Raw genomic sequence first — 25,652 nt, forward strand, 5'->3', positions numbered from 1 at the left:
AATGACTAAATAAAACACTAAAACAAAAATGCTAAAAATAATTTAGAAATATGAAAACTCATTCTAAATATTCATAAAAACACTACTAGTATTTCAGCGACACTACATAACACCGGCTCCATCTAACCGAATCTCTCTCTCTCTCTCTGCTGACAGCTGATGGTGTCAGACTCAGAACTGACTGATCTGAGAGCAGGGTTTGGCAGGTGTGATGTGAGTGGAAGAGAGCTGATGCTGTGAAGACGTCTTCAGGACATGCATCACACGACAGTGATTCCTCATTGGATTCAATCTTCTCCGCTAATGAAATCTGAGCTCATCGATCTCTCAAAATCAGCACATCACCAGCCCAAACCCCTCGACCTGATGAATTAATGCTTTAATGGAGAAAATCTCTGGAGACGAACGAGGACTGAAGAACAGCTGAGAGCTCTGACAGATGATGGAGTCTCATGAGGAACAAGGATTACAGTACTCAAGCTCTTCTTAAAGTCAACCGATTAAAAATTGGTTCTAAACCAAATTCTGTTTTATAAAAAAAACAAAAAACAAAAAAAACAAACAAGAACAGCTGATAATAAATGGAGACTGAAAATTAAAAAAAAATAATAAAATAAAAATTATTTTAATATAAACTACATATATATGCAAAAAAAACGCAGAAAAAAAAAATCATAAAAATGAAAACTAAAAATATAAAAATAAAAACTTTCAAAGTAAATAAAAACCATATAGACTTAAAAATAACAATAATAATGATGATGTCTCCAGCACATGTAGTTGTGTTGTATCTGCAGTGGGAATGAGCTGAAGCTGCTGCTGGTCTGGAGAAACGCTGACTCACCAAACGCCTCCACACTCACCAACACCACAGCATCAGCTCACTGCCTTTCTAAAAATAAGATCAGCATTCGAGAATACGCTGCAGCTGATTACACGCCACGTTTGTCATTTTACGCCATCGCCGTATCATCAGCAGACGAGTTCAATCAGTGATGAAAACCTGCAGATTCTCCTTCAGAACACACTCACATCACACCAAACACACTCTCAGATCATCAACTGGACCGTAACACACACACACACACACACACACACACACATATTTCTGTCTCCTGCTGACAGTTATGAATATTCTGGTCTGGAGGGCTCTCGCATCACCATGGAAACAAATCAGAAAATTATGGCGATCAATGAAACTGCTGTGAAGCGCTGGATATCATATGATGAAACACAGCAGCTTCAGCACTCAAACACTGGAGTTTGTGGAATTTAAAGGTACAGCTAGACACTAAACGATATCATATCGAGACTGTGATCAAACTTAACATAGATGATGATGAGAAGCTTCTGAACATCTTTACTGGATATCAGTGCTGTCACGATACCAAAACTTTGACTTCGATACGAGACCTGACTAATATGTCATGATACTACTACTGCACCGATACTACGAAAAAACACATAGATGATCCAAATCCAAACAAAGCATTTCATCGCCCCTTTAAAAATAATAATAATAATAATAAAATAATAATAATCACATGCCAGTGACACTACACAGGATTATGAACAACGACTGATCCTACAGGTGTGTAGAGATCTTTGATATATTGGTAAGTTCACTTAAAGGATAAAGCCTAATCTCATTTCATGATACAGTCATTTTATTTCACAACAACAATTTCTATCATGACATCGTCATTTTTTGTTATTTTATCTTTGTTATTAATAATAAGACGACAAGTTAAATAAAGAGGGCCCTATGAAATCTGTTTTATTTTTTTCCCCCTTAATTCCACTTGAATTTTTCTAGATTGTTTTAACGGTTACATAAAAAAAAAATTATCAAAAAGCCTGTCTAATTAATTGAAATCATGAAACGTTCAGAATTTAACAGCAATTTATTAAAAAGTTTAACAAAAACTAAATTTTTAAGGCCCTATGAAATACGTTTTATTTATTTTTCTCAAATTCAATTTTTGTTTGTAAATCTCAGTTTAATTTTCTATTTTGTATTTTAATCGTTTCACTACATTTTAATAATCAAAAGCATGTCTAATGAATTAAAGGATAATTAAATTTGATAAAGAATTAATTTATTATAGGCTTTTTTTTTTTTTTTTTCAGAAATACTGTGTTGTGCATTTACAATTTTCTGGTAAATAAATTCTGGTAAATATTTTTTTCTGGTAAATATTCCTTAAACATTGTTTGAATAATATTTTTATTATTAGTAGCAGTAGTACTACTATCTTGTACTATCTTTACATTAAGTAATGTGTTAATATATTTCTGTCAAATTAAACTGAGTAAACGGAGTTATTAGGGTTTGTTCCCGAGTTCACGCGGATCATTTACTGAACTGTGAGACGCCGAAAACACCAGCAGATCACGAGCGGTAAATGAACAGCGATGCACTTGGGTCTGAAACGTGCATATGCTCGTGCAATTTGTGTTTTGATGAGCCACACTTCTATTTTGGTTATTTTGATGAATCGTGCAGCTCTACTAGAAATACCGTCACTCGTGAGCTTGTCTCTCAGGCATCAGTAACAGCTCATTTCTTTATAAAAATCACATCCAGATGGGACATTTAACAAAAGTCAAGTCATCTGCACTCACAGTACGGAGGAGTTTAATTATTACTGAAGCCAAATAATTATGCTGAATGACTGTCATCTGCTGACAGCTGGAGACGAGACACGCGTGCTCAACATCACACATTAACACAATCACCCGTGTGTCTCCTGTCTCCTGTCCAGGTGTCAATGCAACCTTTACAAGCGAAATCTCAAAGCTGTGCTCAGACATTACATAAACATTTACACACATAGAAAAGACAAGAAATGTGACCCTGGAGCACAAAACCAGTCTTAAGTATCACGGGTGTATTTGTAGCAATAGCCAACAATACATTGTATGGGTCAAAATTATTGATTTTTCCTTAATGTCAAAAATCATTAGGATATTAAGTAAAGATCATGTTCCATAAAGATGTTTTGTAAATTTCCTACTGGAAATATATAAAAAAAGTAATATGCATCACTAAGAACTTCATTTGGACAAGTTTAAAGACATTATTTGGAAAGCTTACATCAATGGAAAGCTTATTTACTCTCAAATTGACCCTTATGACTGGTTTTGTGTCCACGGTCACATATGTGAATGTGAGATGTTGGCGTCAAACCATCAAATTAACGCAGAGAAAAAAACTGTCCTGATTTACAAATGCAGAAGTGTTTTGTGCTCAGGAGTGACTCATTCATTCATTAAACACATTACAGACACTCACCTGAAATAACGCTGTTCACGTCAATGTCGTCCTCCTCATCCTTGATACGCAGATACTTTGTGGACTGAGAGAGTCTGAAAAGAAAAATAAAAATCTGTTTCTGAACAGATAAATGAACTGAAGTTTATTTAATACATTAGTTTTGGGCGCTGATTTTCTCCTACTCTCCATCTCTATTATTATTATGATGATGATCTGATATTCCCTCTGAATTTCCCTGATCAGTGACTCATGATGAACAGCACAGGCCGTCTGACTTCACTTTAAGTCTTGGAAACCAAACTTTTTAGCCCAAATCCAGCACAACGGTCTCAAATGATGTGAAGACAAACCGAGCTGTAGGAAGTGTATTAAAAGTGCAATGAAGCCTTTAAATGTTCCTGCTGTAGAAACACAGAGGATTGATGTGAAAATCCTCTGGCAACAAGCGCTTTTCACGGCTCTACATCTATTACAGCTTTAAATGAGACTGTTAATGACGCTTTTGACACACACACACACACACCAGACTCGACGAGAGCGACAGTCAGACTGCAATCACTAAGAGCACGAACACACGAGCGTCTGAGCGACTTTTATCTGTGGATGTTCAGAGGATGTTAAAAGCCTCCCAAACATTCAGTAATTAAGAGTAAATGAAACATCAATGATTCATGGCTGGAAACGGATAAAGAAACTCTCTCTGACGGACTGGAAACAACAAAACAGACTCATTAAAGGCACAGTTCACCTGAAAATGAACATTCTGCCATCGTTTACTCTCCTTCAAGTCGTTCCAAACCTGTACGAGTTTCTTTCTTGTGTTGAACACAAAAGAGGACATTTTGAAGAAAGTTGGGAACCAAGCAGTTGACGGCAGCCATTGACTTCCATTGTATTTTTCTCCATACTACAGAAGTCAATGGATACCAGCTATGGAAACCGATCTTACAAGTCTGACTTTTTTTCTCAGAATTGTGAGATATAAACACACAACTGCAAGTTATAAAGCCAGAATTATGAGATATTAACTCACAATTTGAACTTTTTTTCTCAAAATTATGATACAAACTTGCAATTGTGAGTTATAAAGTCCAGTTCTGAGGACAAAAAAAAAAAAAAGATATGTTCACATTATTGCTTAGAAAAGTTTATACCTCACAATTCTGAATTAATAACTTACAATTGTGAGTTTATATCTCACAATTCTGGAGAAAAAAAAAAAAAAACAGGTCGCAATAACCTTTTTTCAAATGTTTCATTCAGTGGTGGAAACGAGCTCCCATAACCAGCAACTGTTGGGATACACAAACTCTTCAAAATCTCTTTTTTTGTGTTCAACAGAAGAAAGAAATGCATACAGGTTTAGAGCGACATGACGGAGAGTAAATGACAGAATGTTCATTTTTGGCGAACTGTCCCTTTAAAATGAAATTCCCAGCATAACATGCAATATTTTGCAAATGTTGAATGCATCCACCAAATGCATGAGTCTAATGTAAATGCATCATGTTTCTGTGCAAATGAACCTTCAATCTCAGACAGAAAACATCCACACTTTGTGTTGTGTGTTTGTGTTTGTGCAGTGAATAATGAGTGTCAGTGCTGCATTATAACGCATGAGTCAGATGGACGGGGGCCGCCGGGGGCCTCACTCTCTCTCTACAGAGCCTGTCAAATCACACACATTCAGCGTGCACGTGTGTGTGTGTGTGTGTGTGTGTGTGTGTGTAGGTGTTCAGGTGTCAGGATCTGCCCTCTGTATGAGAGACATGACACTGCTAATGAGACACACATAACATCACATCAGCTCCAGTGTGACTGCTCATGTTAACCGGACTGACCTGAGCTTCAGAAACCAGCCTCATTCCGACCCATTAAAGATGCTGTTAAACACCCACTTCACCCAATAATGACAATTCTGTCAGCATTTATGATACTTTCTGTACCAGAGTCTCCACAGAGCTTTTAAAGTCAAATACCTTCAAGACACTGCATTATCACTGTATGAACATACAGAACAAACCCACACAACACTAAAATAAATCTTGTAGATCAGATTACGGTAACACTTTACAATAAGGTTGCACTTATGTTAGTAGAATATACAATGAGCAATACATTTAATATGCATTCACATTTGTTAATGCTAAATGAAAATACGGCCATTCATTGTTAGTTCACAGTGAATTAACTAATGTTAACGAGCACAACTTTTGATTTTTTTTTAATTAATGCCATGTCAGCAACTTAGGCCATTTTTAATGGCAAAAAATTTTTTAAACATTAAAAATGTATATATATATAAATAAAAGCAGCAAACAAACAAACAAACATTATTATTTTTAACATTAACATGTGTTAAAATTTCTAAAACATTTTCTGGCAAAATTATACTAAATACCTCTTTATGTGAGTTCCTAATGCATTAGTAAATGCTGAAATTAACAAAGATTAATAAATGTTATAGAAGTTTGTTTATTCTTAGTTCATGTTAACTAATGTGAACTAATGACCCTTATTCTAAAGTGTTACCCTGATTATTTTATGAAATTACACGGCCAATTTTAAAAATGTTTTATTCAACATCAGTTCATGAACCAATACATGTAAATTAGATGATAATTTATACATATACATGTTATTATTATATCTACATTATACTTTATAAATATTATATATTTATATTATACTTTATTTTTTTTTTTTTACTCTAAAACATGCAGCACTCCAGTCTAATTTTACTATTATTGACACATTATTATAGTTTTTTTTTTTTAATATTTAGATTACATTTTATTTTTCTATTTTCATTTTAATTTTAGATTTTTTTTTTTTTGCAATTTTATGTATTTTTTAAATCTACAGTTTAATAAGTTAATAGTTTTAGCTTTGTTTTTAGCTATTTTAGTACTTAAACTTTTACTGTTATTTTTACTTTTTTCTAATTGTTGTATTTAATGAATAATTTAATGACGTTAATGATTATAACCCCACATTAAGCCATTGAACAATTCCTGCTTTTCCGTCCCCAAATGTCTTACAATGATAATAACTTTCAAGATTTTTATTATAAGACATCCATTATTTTTTATGACCTTAAATGTTTGGAAAAAAGACTTTCGGCGGAGGCCTCACCTGCTGGGTAAACGTCCTCTCTTCCCGAGGGGCGACAGCGGCTTCTGTCCCGCCGTCACAGGCTCGTCCTTCAGCTCTCTCTTCACCATCGCAGGACGACCGCGCAGACGAGGAGCGCCGTCGTACGCCGCCATCATCACCCTGAGACACATCACACCGACGACAACACGTCAGACGAGGCTCAAGAGCCACAATTAAACATCTCACATCTGAACCAGGGTTATTATAATTAACCAGAACTAAAACTATTGAAAACCGTTTTGTTTATTGAAATGAGCAAACGTATGCGGCGAGTCGTCTGACTGTCAGTCCGATTCTCTGAATGCATCTCCACATGAAGCGGCGCGCGTGTGTCTGCTGGTGTTCTGCAGTCGGCCGGATTCGTCTCTTGGCAGCGGCGGCGGTTTGTCACGACTCCAAGTCTCTGAACAGATCAGCTCTGTGATTCTCGCCTCTCTCAAACCTCTACATAAAATTAGCAGTGTAACACGTCTGTTTATTGACTGAACTCCATACGCCGAATTAAACGCCGAGCTACTCTGATGCACTTTATTGTGGATGAGAAACGTTCGGGCCGCGGCATCTGATTTCTGGCCGGACGCCACAGCGGCGCTCAGATACTGCAGCTCCACGTCGCTCTCAGTGCTGCTGACTCCACGCTTCGCTGGACGGACGCGACACGCACGCTGAGAGAACAAAACCGGCCCGAATATCAGCCCTGATCCAGCGTTTCACTGTGTCCACCGACAAACTGACAATTAAATCATGTTTCATGTGCTCAGAAAACTCATAAAAGCTGCAGGAGGAATCGATACAAACAGAATGAAACCTCACAATACGTTTGTTAAAGAAGAATGTTAAAAAAAGCTAAAACTAATAAAAAGGGAAAAAAAAAACTGACTAATTATTAAACTATAAATTTTGTTTATTGAAATGATGATAATGATAAAAATGCTCTTTCTGATCCTGAAAAACTATAAGTATTGGACAAAAAACTAAACAAAAATGAGAAATGGTGTTAGACAGTTAAAACCGAAGCACTAAAATTACAGAAATAAAACCTAAAATGGGACTAAATCTGAAAATAATTTAGAAAATGTATAAATTAGAAGTGAATTAAGAAATAAGAAGCAAATGTAATAATTAGAAATGTTGGTTAGGCAACTAAATTAAATAAGTTTAAAGTTAAAGCATTAAAATTAATAAATAAATAATAATAATAATAATATTAATAAATAATAAATAAATAAAAACTAACTAAAAAAACAACAACCTAAAACTGAAATAAAAATAGATGAAACCTGAACACAAAAAAAAAAAACAAAAAAATAAAATAAAAACTACAAACATTACTACAAAAAAGCTAAGGAAAAAAGAAATTTACTAAATACAAAACTAAAATTATTAAAAACATTTTTGTTTATTAAAAAAAGAGCGATAAAAATGCTCTTTCTGATTCTGAACAACTATAAATATTGGATGAAAAACTAAAATAATAAAATTGAAGCACTTCAATTACTAACAGAAATAAAACCTAAAATGGGACTAAATCTGGAAATAAATGAGAAAATGTAAAAATTAGAAGTGAATTTAAAAATGAGAAATTGATGTAAAAACTTGAAATGTTGCTTAGGCAACTAAATAAAATAAGTTCAATCATTAAAATTAATAAATAAAAAACTAACAAAAAAAAAAAATAAAACAAAAAAAACAAAACAAAACAAAATAAACCCGAAAATGAAATTTTAAATTAAAATTAATTTTAATTTAAAATAAATTAAACATGAACAGAAAAAAACAACACCCAAAAACTAATACAAATTAGAAAAACACATACAATTACTAAAATAAAAATAAATAAAAAAGCACATTATTTTAATGTGTTTTTGCGTTAAAAAGGTAAAAAGTAAGCTAATTCAAAATATAAATAACTATAATAATATAATATCACTGCTCATGTTCGCAAGATATGGGCAAAATTAATTCAGCTAAAAATACAAGCATTAGTTTAATTTCATCTTGTTGATGAGATTATTCAAATCCAGTGCATCTAAATATTGCGTCAAAAATACATGTTTTGCTACATTTGTAATACAATTTTATATAAAAATGTGTTAACTCTTGGTCTGCCTGATCCAGTAATGAGTCAGATTGCAGCTGATATTATTCAGTGCGTTAAGGGAGCTGCATTATGGGATACGGTACTATTCACAAACCTGTTGTCCATATGGCTGATCTCCTCCTTCCCATCTTCCTCGTCCTCGTCATCCTCCTCGTCCGGACACAGGCGTTTGGTCTTTTGCACAAAGTGCACCGGGACGAATGTGATCTGCTTCTCTCCTCCCAGCCGGTCGGGCAGCACCACCTCCTTCTTCATGTTCATGTCAGAATACGGGCAACCGAAGGCACTGACGGACACAGAGAGAGAAAAATCATCATGACAAGAGCCTGTTTGATGCATCTCTGGACCACAATACTCTGATCTGATCCATTTCTCATTTCTAGCCTTCATCTGTCACAGCTGGAGCAGAGTCTGATTCTCCTCTCAGCGCCAGAAAACATCCTGTTTTACACATGAAACTGAAGGAAGCGCGACCAGCGGGACACAAACACACACTTTTGCCTCTGAAATCACTGTCTGTTCTCAGCGATGCTGCGATTCACAGGTCACATTCTGTGTATGGATCTAAGAATAGAAATTCACTTATTGCACTGTGAGAAAAACACTGGACACGCACGAAAACACTGCTCCAGCTGTGTGTTTTAACCCAAAATAAAACCGAAACCATAAAAAACGAGAAAAAAAAAAAAAAAAAAAAAAATATTATATATATATATTTTTTTTTTTTATTTATTTTTTGAAAAAGATATAATTTTTCTTTTCTTTTTTTTTCTATAAAATAAAAAAAACCTAAAAGTAGTTGCCATAGCAACATTTTACCTTACAAAATAACTTAAAAATATATAAAAATTACATAAATAGATTATGTGTGTATTAAAAAAACAAAAACAAAATGACACTATGACATCTCAAAGATACTAAAATAACACTGACCGCTGAAATTAGTCTACTGCAATCCAGTATTAACTGCATATCAAGATATTTTTAATAAGATTTTACATACATTTTAGTTTTCGTCATTTTCTTGTGTGATTTTGCCATTTTTAGTTCACTACACTAACCCTGCTGCAACAAACAGGGAAAAAAGTCATGTAACTGAGCTCAATGCAATTGTAGATTTGATCGAATTGAATTTTAATCCTCATCCAAATATACTTACAGTAGTTATTGGAGGATGAATATGCTTGAGGCGAATATGTTTACGCAAGTCAGATTTCAGGTTCCTGCTGCTCCTACAGTAATACTCGTCTTGTTTAAGTCAGCACTATGAGAATGAGCATTTTCTGGCATATTTTCTGATATTTTAGTAAGGCAAAAATGCCAATTACACACTGGTGTGCCAAGATGAGCTGTTGCTTTTCCTGATATCAACACTCCACATGCACAGCAACCAAACTGAGTTTATTCAGATCAGTGCATGCAAACAGATTAAAAGACTCGTGTGTGTGTGAACACACAAGCAGCAGATAATCAAAATGCATGAAATCACACTGTATTTTTACCACATTTTACAGTTGATTTCAGCTGATGAAGCAGAGCTCTGAGAGCTGCATGTGTTCAATTCAACATTTCACGTTAACATGAGTATAAAAACACTTCTCCATCTAAACCCTCAGAGGTCTACAATGATGAGTCTAAGATGATGATTTAACACATGTGGTTCTTCATAAGAGGCCATACAGTCACGCAGCTCTACACATTTACACAAATACGGTATGTTTGCAGAGAATCCTTAAACCTCACAATGCAAAGATCATGCATTTCATTCCTGGTTAATGCAAGAACTGATAGAAATGCATAAACCTTGAATGCAATGTAAATCACTTTGCATAAAAGCTTCAGTCAAATGCATGAATGTAAAATGTGCTGGCTGCTCTTTTCAGTGCAATTACATCAGATGGAGCTCATAAAAAAACAGTGCATATGATTTGTGCACTATATTACTAATATTTTGATTTATTTGTATTATATTAGAAGTATTATATTTATTACTCAGTCACAGTTCAGATTCATACAGCCAAAAAACAACTTTGTTTTTCATCCTACACTACAACATGTAATGAGTTCATTTATAATAAAGCATAAATGATGAAGCTCCAGCGGATCGTGAGGTTGCTTTGGTTACTCATTTTAATGAGTGTTAAAATACGCATCTATTACGATGTGCTTCATTTGCCTTAGCTCTTGTTTACAGTAATAATGGTTTGGGGCGTCTCATAAAAACAGATTCGGAGCATCAAACTCATTTAACTCCAGAGGACGTTCATTAAAGTCCACGAACACTGAAAGGCTCTGGTATTGTTCACCTGTCCACCGGATCGCAACGTGAGGCTACGCTTCTGTGTAAATAGCTAGTTTTTGTATGCAAATGCATGCAAATAGATGTAAATGAGGTTCTAATGAAAGCCGGTGCTGTCGGTTTCTAGGCAGAGAGGATTTCGCTGAAGCGCAGCTTTAAAACGCTTCCTTTCTTATTCTGTCTTGCTCTGTGTAATCAGAAGTGGCTTTCTAAAAAAAGCCGTATCCTTTCACTAAAGGATGGGCGAAATATGTGCACAATTGATTCTCCGGTGATTATACGGCAGGGAAAGGTGAGCTACAGGAATAGCAGCGGGGCTGATTACATGCAGACGCTTCGGGCACCGGGCGGGATACGAAGGAGAGAACGAGGGTCTCGGCACAAAAAAATAACCGCGTTTGTTCCTCACATTGCGCCGGTTGCTGGGGTCACGGTCGATTCTGAGCTCGTTTACGGCTCGTTTTGAGCAGATGCTACCGAGAGGAACACAACTGCAGTAAACTGTCAAACTCTAACTACGGCCATCATTCAAATATGAATCTAATTAAAAGAATGATATGACAATTAATTAATTGCAAATGAATCCATTTAGGCTGAAAAATCACCCCCACCTGCAAGTCCTTACATAATCTTTTGGGCACTGAACCGACATTACAGAAGTAGCTTTGATTCAACATATAATTTATACAAACTTTTAAGGCTGCAATGTAATCATAAGATTTTTTTCAGAAGCTGCATCTGAAGTGGCAATTAGACACATTTACACTGTTCAGACGTGGCATGAATTCATTTATAATGCAATCAGAATTTATTGCATTCTGATTTCTGGTGTATAAAAAGAAACTGCATATTGAAATATGAAACAAAATTAAATGATACTTTACATATGAAAGTAAACCAGCAGTAAGCTGCAGTGTCACTTTAATGAGTGAGTCATTGAATCATTCATTCAACCGATTCATTTAAATGGCTGATTCATTCAGTACTGAATCATTGCTGTGTGTTGATCAGTTCTACTGTGGCTTCGATCGAAAAGATTTGAATTTGCGAAACAACAAAAACAGGCAGTGTTGTGTCTAAAATGGAAGGAATCAGTCGTGCAGATACTGGGGAGAAACAGCACTACTCTGCACAGATTTCTTCAAAAACCCAATCAGATGTGTAGCTTTGGCACGTGGCAGCGGGTTTAACAGAAGAAATGAAGGATTTGTTGAAGCCGTGACCTGCATCAGAGAGAGCAGAGGCATGCTGGGATTGGGACAGACTGAATGTTGGCTGGAGATGCAGGTGTGAGAGTCTCTGAACAGAGTCCAGAAGAAAAAACTGAGCATCTAAGACTTCAAACTACAAAATAAAACATTTCACAGATTTCTAAATAGCAACCACTCTTCTTATATGTAGATTTATTTATCATATTCTACTACTTGTCTTATTCACACCCTCCTGCATATTTATATATGACATATTTGTACACACATCGTCCATTTAGTCTACTGTGTATTATATATTTTTCTTCACTGTATCTGCATATATTTTTTGTATTATCTATGGCTTATTGCTATTTTGTCTGTCCATTTAAATCCTCAGTCACAAAGACGAACTCCTTGTGTGTGTATATATTTGTTTCGGGTGTACATGGATATCTCACTAGTGATTCGGGTGTATGTGAACATCTCACTAGTAATTCAGGTGCACATGAACGCCTCACTAGTGATTCGGGTGCACATGAATGCCTCACTAGTGATTCGGGTATACGTGGACGTCTCACTAGTGATTCGGGTGTATGTGAGTATCTCACTAGTGATTCAGGTGCACATGAATGCCTCACTAGTGATTCGGGTGTATGTGAGTATCTCACTAGTGATTCAGGTGCACATGAATGCCTCACTAGTGATTCGGGTGTATGTGAGTATCTCACTAGTGATGAATGCCTCACTAGTGATTCGGGTGTATGTGAGTATCTCACTAGTGATTCGGGTGTATGTGAGTATCTCACTAGTGATTCAGGTGTCTGTGAATGCCTCACTAGTGATTCGGTGTATGTGAGTATCTCACTAGTGATTCGGGTGTATGTGAGTATCTCACTAGTGATCCCGGTGCACGTGAGTATCTCACTAGTGATTCAGGTGTATGTGAGTATCTCACTAGTGATTCGGGTGCACATGAATGCCTCACTAGTGATTCGGGTATACGTGGACGTCTCACTAGTGATTCGGGTGTATGTGAGTATCTCACTAGTGATTCGGGTGTATGTGAGTATCTCACTAGTGATTCGGGTGCACATGAATGCCTCACTAGTGATTCGGGTATACGTGGACGTCTCACTAGTGATTCGGGTGCATGTGAGTATCTCACTAGGGATCCCGGTGCACGTGAACGTCTCACTTGTGATTCAGGGGTGTGTGTATGTGCGTGTGAGCGCCTCACTAGTGATTCGGGTGTGTGCATGAGTATTTTGCCTGCGTTTCGGGTGAGTTTGAGCACCTCACCAGTGATTCTGGTGTACATGAGTGTCTCGCTAGTGAATCAGGTGTGTGTGTGTGATTGCCTCACTAGTGATTAGGTGTATGTGTGCATCTTATCAGTGTTTCGGGTGTGTGTATGAGTATCTTGCCTGCGATTCGGGTGCCTCACTAGTGATGTGTGTGTGTGATTGATTGCACATGCAAATCACTAGTGTGTGTGAGTGTCTCACCAGTGATTCGGGTTTGTGTGTGCATGTCATCAGTGTTTTGGATGTGTGTGAGCATCTCGCCTGTGATTTGGGTGTGCGTGAAGGTCTCATCTGATGGTCTGCATGTATGTGAGTGTCTCACCTATGGTGTCCGGTGTATTTTGCTCCCTTGATGTGACCGATGCCCCTGCAGCCCGGGGTTGGACACACGCCCTGCGTCACGGAGCTCTTCATGTCCGACAGCCCTGCGCAAGCTTCAGAAAAACACAACACACCTTAGCTTCCCATACTGAATGAATGCAGAGCATCAGCTTGCAGAAGAAAAACGTTTGTACAGCATTACTCGTCCTCTAGTGAGCAGCAGCTATTTCAGTTCCACACACACGGACGATAATAACACTTCATACATCATACTAAACACAGTAAAACTTCACATCTCTCAGGTCAGGCCAGTAATTCATCATGTGATCTATACGTGTGGCATAATGGGAACAGACACACACACACAGATATTTCAGGTGGATGCAGCTATGGTAAAAGCTCTCAAATCTGTATTTAAAACTCAGCAAAAATGGATTATTTTACTTCACATGCTGCTCATTCATAACCAGTGTTATTTTAGCACATCAAGTTCTACTGAATGCAAATGGAAAATTTTGTCTTGGCAGCTACCTGAAATAAAATATGCTTTCTATATTTTACTTTGAGTTAACATTCATATGATTTCAAGCAACAAAACATTCTTATGGCTTCAGCTCTAGTTAACTATAATAGTCCTGCACGCATAATAATCTGCTGCATTGATTAAAGATTTCCGACACACAAACACAAGAGCATTAAACTCTCATTATTTGACTCTTAAAATGAGCATCATCTCTGAGCTTCACTAATCCAGCACTAAACTATCAGAGGAAACACATATTAATACAGCAGCTGTGCTGAAGGACGTCCTTCCCTTCAATTTAAAGCCTTACTGGCAAAGACATCGACTGCTCTATTTCCTCTAGGACAAGTAAGAACATTAACCAATCAAGCGTCTGTCGTGTGATTGTGAGAGTAAGCAGAGACTCACTGAGCGGCGGTTCGAGCGGGTGACCCGTCCTGGAGCACCAGCCCACGGGATGAAGATCCGGCAGGTCTGAATCCACCCAAAAATCAAACTTCTCATGCCAGCCGTCAAAATGCACCTGAGCAACAGAGAGACGCTTATTCCACAATACATCAAACCACAATAACAGCTGTAATAAATAAAAGATTTCTTCACAGACAGAACTAAATATACTGGCAGTCATTCAAAAGTTGGGGTTTAGGAAGATTTAATTTTTGAAAGAAATGAAAACTTTTATTCATCAGGGACGCATTAGACAGCTCAAAATTGACAGTAGAGACATTTATAATGTTGCAAAAGTTTTCCATTTTAAATAAATGCTGTTTCTATTGATCTGTAAATTCATAAAAAATAAAAAGAACCAGGGTTTCCACAAAAATATTGTGCAGCACAACTGTTCTCAACATCGCTAATAATCAGAAATGTTTGTTGAGCAGCAAATCAGCATATTAGAATGATTTGCGAAGGATCACTGACACTGAAGACTGGAGTAATGATGCTGAAAATTCAGATTTGATCACAGAAATCAATTACAGTTTAACACATATTCACATAGAAAACAGCTGTTTAAAATTAGAATAATATTTCACATTTTTACTGTATTTTTGATCTAATAAATGCAGACTTGGTGAGCGAAAAAGATTTAAAAGATATAACTAAAACTAATAAAAACTATTGTAGCTCTGCTCACGGATATCTAGTCAAGACTCAAAAACAATCAGACATCTTGAGTTTATGTGACTGATATAAAAGCGGAGATGATTTGCAGAGACAGATGATTCCAAATGAGCGCAAACATAATGAATCATCTTAATGAAATCATCAATCATCTTAATGTTGTTTATCTCTCGAAAGTTTCAAAGACTGCAGATGATTTGCTGCTGTAAATCACATGACCGTGACTCACTTTGACTCTGTAGTCTTCGGTTTCGACGACGGTGGCCACGCGGATCAGCATGGGGTTTCGTCTGTCCACCGCCTCCAGCTTCACGTGCGTCCGGAAGCCGTGTGGAGATCTCTGCAGGAACACGCAGCGGTCAGATCGCAGCCGCACTCATCTACCATCACGTATGATGAACTATAAAACACGTCTCACCACGTTGAAGGCTTGACTGGGAGCCGCAGATGCGCCCGTGTCCTCCATGTAATCCTCCCAGATGAAGTGCTCTGGATTTGGGTGTCCTACAATAATAATAATTAAAATAAACCAACTACAATAAACTAACCTGTACGTTCAGCTGACAGAGACTCATAAACAGAACTGCTGTCGTACTGAGAAAAAAAAAAAAAATTGAAAATGAAAACTCTTATGGAACATATGAATTAATCTCAAGAGACCAAAGAACATGTCTGAGTCAAATGATAAACCATTATAATAAGCTTCTACATTAGTTAACATGAACACTGGAGCTTCCTTCTGAAAGCAGCAGTATGATTAAAAGTAATTTTTTAAAATAAATTCTAGTCACATTTGTGATCTTGGAGCACAAAACTGGTCACAAGGGTTAACGGTTTTTGAGCTTTCCATTGATGTATGGTGTGTTAGAATAGGACAATATTCGGTTGAGTACAACTATTTGAAAATCTGGAATCTGAGGGTGCAAAAAAAAATCTAAATATTGAGAAAAATCACCTTTAAAGTTGTCCAAATGAAGTTCTTAACAATGCATTTTACCAATTATCAAAAATGAAGTTTTGATACATTTACGGTAGGAAATTTACATGATCTTTACTTAATATCCTAATGATTTTTGCCACAAAAGAAAAATCAATAATTCTGACCCACACAATATATTTTTGGCTATTGCTTCAAGTATACCCGTGATACTTAAGAAGGTTTTGTGCTCCAGGGTCACATATATTTTAGCGCTTTTTTCGGAGATTATGTGAGGAGCACATATTCCCGTCTGAATATAAAGATCCAATACAAGATGTTTACATGAAATCTGAGCGCAAATATAAAGCAATTTCATGTGAAACCGCAAGAGTCTTTTGTCAAAGCACAGGAGAATCCAGCTGTTTGCTCTGGTAAATAACGTGATGAGGGTTTAACGTCCAGCGTTTGATGAGCGCAGCACCTGTTCAGCGTCTGTAATCAAATCTATCCTCTCCCTGAACACCAGCACATCACGCTACAGACGTGTGAATCTACACGCAAACAGAGCCTGAGCTGCGGTTTAACTGAGCTCAGATCTAAACACTCTGGAATCATTCCCATCACATCCATGAGCGTTTCTCTCTACATGCTTCTGCGCGGGGTCACGTGAGTGACAATGGCTTTAATGTTTTAAACATGAGCAGACACGTGACCGACTCCAGCTAATGATCTCAGCTCTTCATTACGACGGTTGTGTTCGTAGGGTCTGATCCTCACCCTGAGGTGCCGTGAGCGGCCGGCCGTGATCCTGACACCAGCCCACCGGATGAATGAACGGGCTGCTCGCGTCACACCTGAGGAAACAGAAAACACGCCGTCAACCTGCTGGATTCACCTCATTACACATCCACCGTTACTGCCGTATTACCAATACAGCATTTATTACTCATACTTTAAACTGCCTTTTATTTTTATATTTTCAGATTTACTTCATTAGTAATTTTACATGCTTTTGCCATTTTCATGCATTTTGATTAAATGTTTCTATTTATTCCTTCTTTATTTTAGTTATAGTCATTGTCGCTTTGTAATCACATTCGCTTTTTAAATAATTCTATTTATCTTTAATTTATCTCATTTCATTTTTAGTAATTTTAATACTTTTTATATTATAGTTACCATTTTTATTTTTATTATTATTATAATTATTAATTTTAGTGATTCAACCTAAAGTTCAGTATTATAGCCTACTATAGTATTTATACTTTGAACTGTCTTTTATGTTTATATTTTAAGGTTTCATTCTAATTTAACACATTTTTAGCAAATATTTTTTTGCAAAACTTTATTTTGTCAATATGAATCATTTTTATCAAGTATTTTAATTTATGTTCAAATCATTTCAGTTTTAGCAATTCTAGTACAGCTACTTAAACATTTTATTTCCATTACATCATCTAATATTTATATTTTACTTCAGATAGTTTAATAGTTAGCCAATTTCAACCTGCTGGATTAACTTTATCCCACATCCAGTGTTATTTTAGTATTTTTTATATACTATTACAGTAATTACGATTCATTTTTTGAATTAGCTTTTATTTTTCATTTTAATTTTACTTGTGATTTTTGTTTACTTTTTACAATAGTTCTATAAATTTGTAATTTTTTATTTCAGTTTTAGTTTTAATCATTAATACTAAAGAAAAGCATCACTTTCTGCAGTGCAACTCATAACACAAGGTGTGTTTATCCTCCCAATGGAAGGATCTTTATTTTTGCGTACTCCATGTTAAACGGATGACAGCGCACGTCTGTTTACAGTACACGAGGGCCGCTGGATAGATATATAATCTATCTACTGATATTGTGTGAATGTTCTTCCATGCACAGCATCTCTGCAGCTTCTCCTGCTGGATGCAGACAGTAATAACACGCTCTCAGACTCCATGTTCAGTTTCTGCTCTAATCCATTTATAGCCGCTGTGTGAACGGACGGATGGACGCGTCTCTCTGTGTGGGATGGACTCTAATTTTACCTCGTCTTCCTCTCCAGGGCTTTTCATGAGCAAATCCCAGCAGTGATGTGATGTGGTGCATTATGTAAAACACACACACACACACACACACACACACACACACACACACACACACACGCATCACTGAATCCAGTGTGAAACGTGAATCAGTCGGTCATTAGAAACACACCTTACGTAAGCGCAAGTGGATATTAATGTGCTGAAGGCGTGATGATGATGATGATCAGAGAATGCACTAATACAGTCAGGACCCCCACAGAATATCACACACACTTTCATTAAATCATCTGTACAATCATCATTATTGCTATTATGATCCATGTTCTTTCATCAGCCCTGATCTCTTCCCTTTTTAAAATGCATAGACTATTAATATGCATTAGGGTTATTGTCTATTCATCCCTGTTTATATATAGCATTTATTACTCAGATTTTAATTTAGCTTTGATTTTTATTTTTCATGCTCAATTTTAGTGCTTTAGTTATTTTTATAAATCTTTATTAAATATTTATAGTGATTTATTTATTTTAGTTTATGTGCTTTTGTCATTTTTATGAAATATTTTAATTTATCTTTAACTTATTTAATTTCGGGTTTAGTCATTTTAAATTTTTTTTTAATTCAATTTATCTTTCATTTAATTTTAGTTTTAGTTCATTTTCACTTATAACCTTATAAGGAAGGCGTCTTATGCAGCAGTGTGTTTAACTAACATTACCTCTATTGACGGGTTAGTTAATGTTCCTCACCAGTAGTCGTAGGTGTCGTCCCAGTTGTCGAAATGCACGAGGAATCGGTCGTCCACGATATCGGCCACGCTGGCCACACACACCAGACACGGGTTCTTACGATCCACCGCCTCCAGCTTCATTCCCACCGCAAACGCAGAGACGCTCGACGACTGTGACCAGAAACCGCTCGTTAGTGACATTCAGAACATCTCGAATGGCATTCAATAAAACCATCAAACTCAACGTTTTTCACAGGAATGGCAGACTTACGCTGCTTTGGGATCTGAAGAGGTTCTTTGGTGCGGCTTGAGCGCTGCAGGCCTCCAGATATTTCTCCCAGTTAAACTCGTCCGGCTTGTAACCTGACCACACAAAATAAAACAATGAGGCAAAAAACAGAAGTAATAAACCAGAAAGAAGACGACACTAAACACACCCGGGCCACATTTCACCTTGAAATCAACAGAAAGACCGAAGGAATAATATTTCACAGAAACAAAGCACGATATTATTAGTTATTATTAGCACATCTTCTGCTCAGACCAGTAGTGCATATAGATTGTCTGTTTGATTCAGTGATTGCCATTACAGCAATAGTTTTATTTACAGTATTATATGAAATAACAAACAATGGAAATAATACAAATAACAAATAAAGAGATTTTTATTCTAAATAATCTAAAAATGATTTGTTTCCCAGGAAAAAAAAAATAAAAAAATCCCTAAACGCCTTTTAATTAAGACAAATTAAACTGAAATCCAAAGAGAGAAATATTTCAGAGAAAATATATTGAAAAAAATAATAATTTAAGTTTTATTAATTTTGTTCGCAAAAAAAAAAAAAAAAAAAAAAAATTAGTACTTTTTTTTTTTACATTTCTATTTATCTTTATATTATTTCAGCTTTGATAATTTTAGCAATTTAACTTACATTTAATTTTTTTAAATATTTTTTAGCTTCATTGCAATTAATGAAAATGATTTTCACTAGTTTGTTTTAGTTAACAATAACAATAAAAACAAATATATATAAAAAAAAAAAACTTCAAAAATATATTTTTAAATTAAAATAATGCTGTAATGATTTATTTTCAAGGAAAATATCTTAACAGCTTTTAAAAAAGACAAATTTACCTGAAATAATTAAAAAAAATTACAAGATATTTCAAAATAAAAGACATTGTCATTTTTATTATATATATATATATATATTTCCTTGTCATTTCAACATTCAACCATTAGCTCTATATACTGGATTTCATCTATTATCATCATTTAGATGACAGATTTATTATTTTACACCAGACAAAATGACAGACACTAGCAGGACTAACGCACCTTTGGGTGGATGGAGTTTGTGGCCCGTCAAGTCGCACCATCCCGCTGGTTTGATGTCAGGAGAGTCTGCATTTACCCAGAAGTCATAGCACTCTGAGTAACTATCGATATGAAGCCGCAGACGGAAGCCAATCACCTTCAACAACAACAACAACAGTAACCTCAGTCTCAAGCAGACGAATTAATATGATGCTAAACTCACCCGCAACAGTCTAAACAAGCACTAAAACACACAGACATCAGGCAATATGACCCATTTATATTCAGTGCAATTAAAGTGCAATTAATTTATATACATTTCTGCATTGGTTTATGCATTGCAGCAGTGCATTCTGGGAAATACTCCTCTCTGAATACATGTGACACCACCTTAAAATCTGCTTTTTGTTAATAATTTAATGCCATGACAGGCAGCAAATACACCTACACTCATCATGAGTAAAAAATGGGAAAAAAATACATATATGAATAAATAAATAAAAAGTATATACAAAAATCTGACAAAAACTATGTATAAGAGTTTAGTTTAGTATAGATGAAAATGTACATTTGATTTAAAAAAAAAAATAATAAAAAAAATCTAAAACTAAATCTCCTTTTATTTCATTAAAAATCTTAACACTTTGCTTGAAGCCATTATGCATAATGCATTATAGAGGTATTCATAATGTACGCTGTAATACATTATATTTTTTGCAGATTCCTTGTCACATCTAAAATGAGTGTTTGCCATGTGTTTAATGCTTTATACTTTCTAAAAATGTAACTATGACTAGATAAGTGTCTAAAAATGAGGCATTATAAGACGCATTACAAGCCATAATTAATGCATTAAAATACCTTAGTAACACTTCACTTAAAGCCTTTATATTTAATGCATTACAAAAGTATTTTGACGCAATAATTAGATCTTGTAATGCACTGTCTGATCTGTAACCACAGTTAGAAATCATTATAATATTATAATGCACTGTAACTTTGATTAGGACAATTTAGAAAATATATAATGCTTTACAACGTACATTTTGAATAATGCATTATACATACAGGCTTCAAGTGTCCAAATCTTGTCTTAGAGTGCTTAATGCCATTAAAACAGTGTAGCAATGTGAGTATTTCTGACCTCGGCCACTGACAGCACACAGAACATGGACGGATGCAGCGGGTCGATGCCTTCCAGCCTCATCCCCACCTTAAAGCCATTCCTGCCGTCAGGAAACGCCTGGAACTAGAAGAGCAAACGCAAGCGTTCAGAGACACGAAGCAGCGCCGAACGTCTTCACGAGATGCGCTCGGCTCGGGAGTTGCCATGGCAACCGCCTCCCGTGTTTCAGAGGGGAGCAGATGTCCCATCACATCCCTTCAGGAACAAACCGGCCTGAGAGACGCCGAGCGCAGGACGTCAGCGCTTCACACGCTCACGGACGCTGGAGTCAATCACATCTGTACCGAACGACTCCATACAGAACCCGTCAGAACATCAACAACACCGGGTATCCAAAAATATTTGGCCCAATGTTAAATTCAGATGCTTTTAATCAAAAGACTTTGCAATCAAGGTATAAATTTAATTGGTTCATGCATTCACTGGAAATCAAACCAATGACCTTGGCATCACAAGCGCAGGACAGTCTGTAAAACACTTCCGCATCAGTGCAGCCGACGTGAATGTTAAAGGTACAGTTCACCCAAAAATAAAGATGTGCTGAAAATGTGCTCACCCTCAGGCTCTCTCAAATTAGGATCATCAGATTTGTAGAAATGTGTCACTGCATCACTGTCTCACCAATGGATCCTTTGCAGTGAATGGGTGCCGTCAGAATGAGAGTCCCATCAGCGGATAAAAACATCACAATAATCTTGAGAAGACAAAAGCTGAAACAAATCCATCATTAAGACGTTTTTAACGCTTCCTCCAGTGGAAAAAGTCCATCTCCTGTTGTCTCTCACATTAAAATCCTGCCACATTATTGTTCAGAGCTGTTTTGGCTTATAACCGGTGCTTGATCTGTGCAGATTTCTCTCCTGATTCAGACCAGACCACTTTTTCACTGGAGGAAGTGTTATTATGGATTATTACAGACTCATATTTTAGTTCAAAATGTCTTAATGATGGATTTGTTTCAGCTTTTGTCTTCTCAAGATGTGAACTGACGGACTGGAGTGGTGTGGATTACTTGAGGATTTTGTTTTAATCAGCTGTTTGGACTCTCATTCTGACGGCACCCATTCACATCCATTGGTGAGCAAGTGATGGAATGACGCATTTCTACAAATCTGATAAAGAAAACAACTCATCTTACTGTGAGCTTAAATAACACATTCACTCTCATAATGCAAAGCACTTTTAGTCTTGAAGGGTTGCACATTTTGTAAACACAAGTTTATTTACTGTCTCACCAATGGGTGTGAATGGGTGCCATCAGAATAAGAGCTGATAAAATCATCACAATAATCCACAAGTAATCCACACCACTCCAGTCCATCAGTTCACATCTTAAGACAAAAGCTAAAATAAATCCATCATTAAGACACTTTTAGCTCAAATATGAGCCCGTAATAATCCATAATTACACTTCCTCCAGTGAAAAAGTCCATCTTGTGTTGTCTCTCACATCAAAATCCAGCACATATTTGTTTAGAGCTGTTTTTGGCTTGTAAACGGTGCTTGATCTGTGCAGATTTCTCTCCTTGATTTGTTTCATCTTTTGTCTTCTCAAGATGTTCACTGATGGACTGGAGTGGCGCGGATTACTTGTGGATTATTGTGATGTTTTTATCAGCTGTTTGGACTCTCATTCTGACGGCACCCATTCACATCCATTGGTGAGCAAGTGATGGAATGACACATTTCCACAAATCTGATGAACAAACAAACCTTTAAACATCTTATAAAATGCATCAATAACATTGATTCTAACATGCAAACTTTTCAGCTGCAGGATTTTGATGTCACAACAAATATTTTAATTAAAGCAAAGACTAATGTACTTCCTCAGTAAACATTTTTAAAACCGCAGAGAAGCAAAATGACAAATGAGGTTTCATTTCCCAATAAATGAATCCAAATGAAGTGAGTTTATGATTTCAAACAAAAGGCAAAGATATCAGTCAACGCGGTCAGAAAAATAAACTCGTTTTCCTTTGAAAGAATTAGATTCTCTAAACCCGCTGTCAGACAGTCGTTCTTGTTTTAATCAAACTCACTTTATTTTGATCAATTTCCCAAGAAACCAGACTTATCTTACGTCATTTTGCATCTCCAGTAAATGTGCCTTGATTTAAAGAAGTGGAAAGCAAGACAGAAACACTGAAGAACAACACGAGTTCTCTCATATAAGGGGTTTTTATAGCTGCGGTGATCACTGATGTCTGCTGATAAATGTTCATGTATTTACTGTAAACCCTGACCACCCCGTCTGTCTGTGAATATGGTTTAAAGATGCTCATGTGATTATTAATGATGGTCAGCCACGGCTCCCCCTGCAGGACTCACTGCTCATCACAGCATCATTAATCACTCACACCCCGCTCAAATCCCGCTGACTCTGCGGATCTGCAGTCGTGTCTGTAACAATGCAGCTCACGCATCACCACTTTATCTCACACGGAGCGCTTTTGTATTGTTTAGGTATTTTTAGCTCTTTTTCCAGCACAGGACAGTAAATTATGCTTTTCAGAACACACCGAACTCAGATACAACGGCTGCTGATTCAGGTGATTTGTGTTTCTGGTCATTTCATTTATAATGTGTTTCTCATTAAGTCACTGTTTGATCTCTGTTGTTGTTAGGATTAGTCATTGTTTGAATTTTAGTAATCAAAAAGTCTTTCCAAAAAAAAAAAAAAATGTACATCATAAAACTTGCACAATTTAACAACATATTCAAAGCTCAACAAAAATTACATTTGTATGCCACTATGAAATCAGTTTTATTTTTTCCCCCAAATTTCATTTTATTTTTTTTCCCCAAATTCCACCCCCCCATTTTAATATTCTAAATACAGGTTTATTGGTTAAATTAAAATTTATTAAATTAAAGATTTGTCTAATTACTTGAAATTATGAAATTTATTAAATTTAACATTAATTAAAATTAAACTAAGTTAAACAAATGTAGTTAATGAAATGTAGCTTTTTTAAACGGCAAATTCAGTTTTATTTTGCACAAATTCCATGCTTTGTGCATTGTTTTAATTGTTTATTTAAATTTGAAAAATCTAAAAGCATGTCCACATTCATTAAAGTTTAGCAATTTAATAATATGTTGTACAATTTGGATAAATGATTAAATTGCTAAAGTTTAATGAACCTGGACATGCTTTTAGATTTTTTTTCTTTAAAACTTGAAAACAAAAAACAAAAACAACAACAGAGAAATAATTAGATTTTTATCTTCCCCCAAATGTAATCATCTCTTTTTTTTAAAGCATTCAGTTTTAAAGGTTATATGAAGTTTTAGTAATCAAAAAGCATTTCTAAATTATTGAAAATCAAACATACACAATTTAACAAAAATTTATAAAAAAAAAAAAAAAAATTACAAAAAGTTCTCTTTTTTTCCCTTAAATAAAAAATGATTTTTTTCTTTTCTTTATTTAATAATAATTACTCTTTTAAAATGCAATTTAAAATCTGTGATTCACTCATATTTATAAGTCATACAGCCCAAAACGTAGCTGATCCCGGATCAGTGTCTGTACCTCAGTGAAGAGCTGCAGAGGAGCGGGCTGGGCTCTCTCTTCCTCCAGATACTGATCCCAGGACCACGGCTTCTTCTTACTGCTCACTGCAAAAAAAACAAAAAAAAAATCTGCCTGTTTAAAACATCCACTAGAAGAAACATCTATGAAATACAATCATTCAGATCAACATTAAAAACACCAGATAAACTGATCTGCATCACATGCACTTTTTAAAAAAAAGTAAGTAAGAAGACTCTATTTTCAACCTTGTGAAGTGGAAACTTTATTCTTCATTTTTGTGGGTTCGTCTTTCGGTCGCTCCTGAGAAGCAGAAGAAAGTCTCATCATTCTGTTCTGAGAGTCACAGAAGGTCAGAGGTCAGGGGTCACGGTACTCACACGCAGACTGTACTCGTCTGACACGCTTCTGGGGTTCAAACTGTGTTTCTTTCTCTTGCGATCCTCACTCTGCATCATTAGAGATCAGCTCTACAAAACACAGCAAAAACCTCAAATATTATTCTAATCTAAAAACAGCCGTTTTCTATGTGAACATCTGTTCAAATGTCATTTATTTCTGTGACCATCTTTGTTTAAATTAATACGTCTATTAGGTCAGGATGTATTAATTTAATTAAAAACACGTT

The 25,652-nt window shown here is 35.8% G+C and overlaps 1 protein-coding gene across 2 annotated transcripts in view; it reads right to left on the minus strand.

The window, feature by feature from the left end:
* Positions 1-25,652, minus strand: part of LOC127155404 (lethal(3)malignant brain tumor-like protein 4) — a 53,707-nt gene that overhangs the window by 17,240 nt on the left and 10,815 nt on the right. For both annotated transcript variants that reach the window (XM_051097574.1, XM_051097576.1), the window contains exons 3-17: positions 25,405-25,494; positions 25,273-25,327; positions 25,025-25,110; positions 21,445-21,549; positions 20,322-20,457; positions 19,254-19,345; positions 19,002-19,153; positions 16,990-17,066; positions 15,712-15,797; positions 15,523-15,633; positions 14,580-14,694; positions 13,650-13,761; positions 8,629-8,820; positions 6,413-6,553; positions 3,296-3,369 (exon numbers count right to left, since the gene is read on the minus strand). In XM_051097574.1, the coding sequence (XP_050953531.1) occupies positions 3,296-3,369; positions 6,413-6,553; positions 8,629-8,820; positions 13,650-13,761; positions 14,580-14,694; positions 15,523-15,633; positions 15,712-15,797; positions 16,990-17,066; positions 19,002-19,153; positions 19,254-19,345; positions 20,322-20,457; positions 21,445-21,549; positions 25,025-25,110; positions 25,273-25,327; positions 25,405-25,482 (1,612 nt within the window). In that variant the 5' untranslated portion in view covers positions 25,483-25,494. The remainder of the gene's footprint in view (positions 1-3,295; positions 3,370-6,412; positions 6,554-8,628; positions 8,821-13,649; positions 13,762-14,579; positions 14,695-15,522; positions 15,634-15,711; positions 15,798-16,989; positions 17,067-19,001; positions 19,154-19,253; positions 19,346-20,321; positions 20,458-21,444; positions 21,550-25,024; positions 25,111-25,272; positions 25,328-25,404; positions 25,495-25,652) is intronic.

This window comes from Labeo rohita, chromosome 24 (genome assembly GCF_022985175.1).
Source record: "Labeo rohita strain BAU-BD-2019 chromosome 24, IGBB_LRoh.1.0, whole genome shotgun sequence".
Taxonomy (NCBI): Eukaryota; Metazoa; Chordata; class Actinopteri; order Cypriniformes; family Cyprinidae; genus Labeo; species Labeo rohita.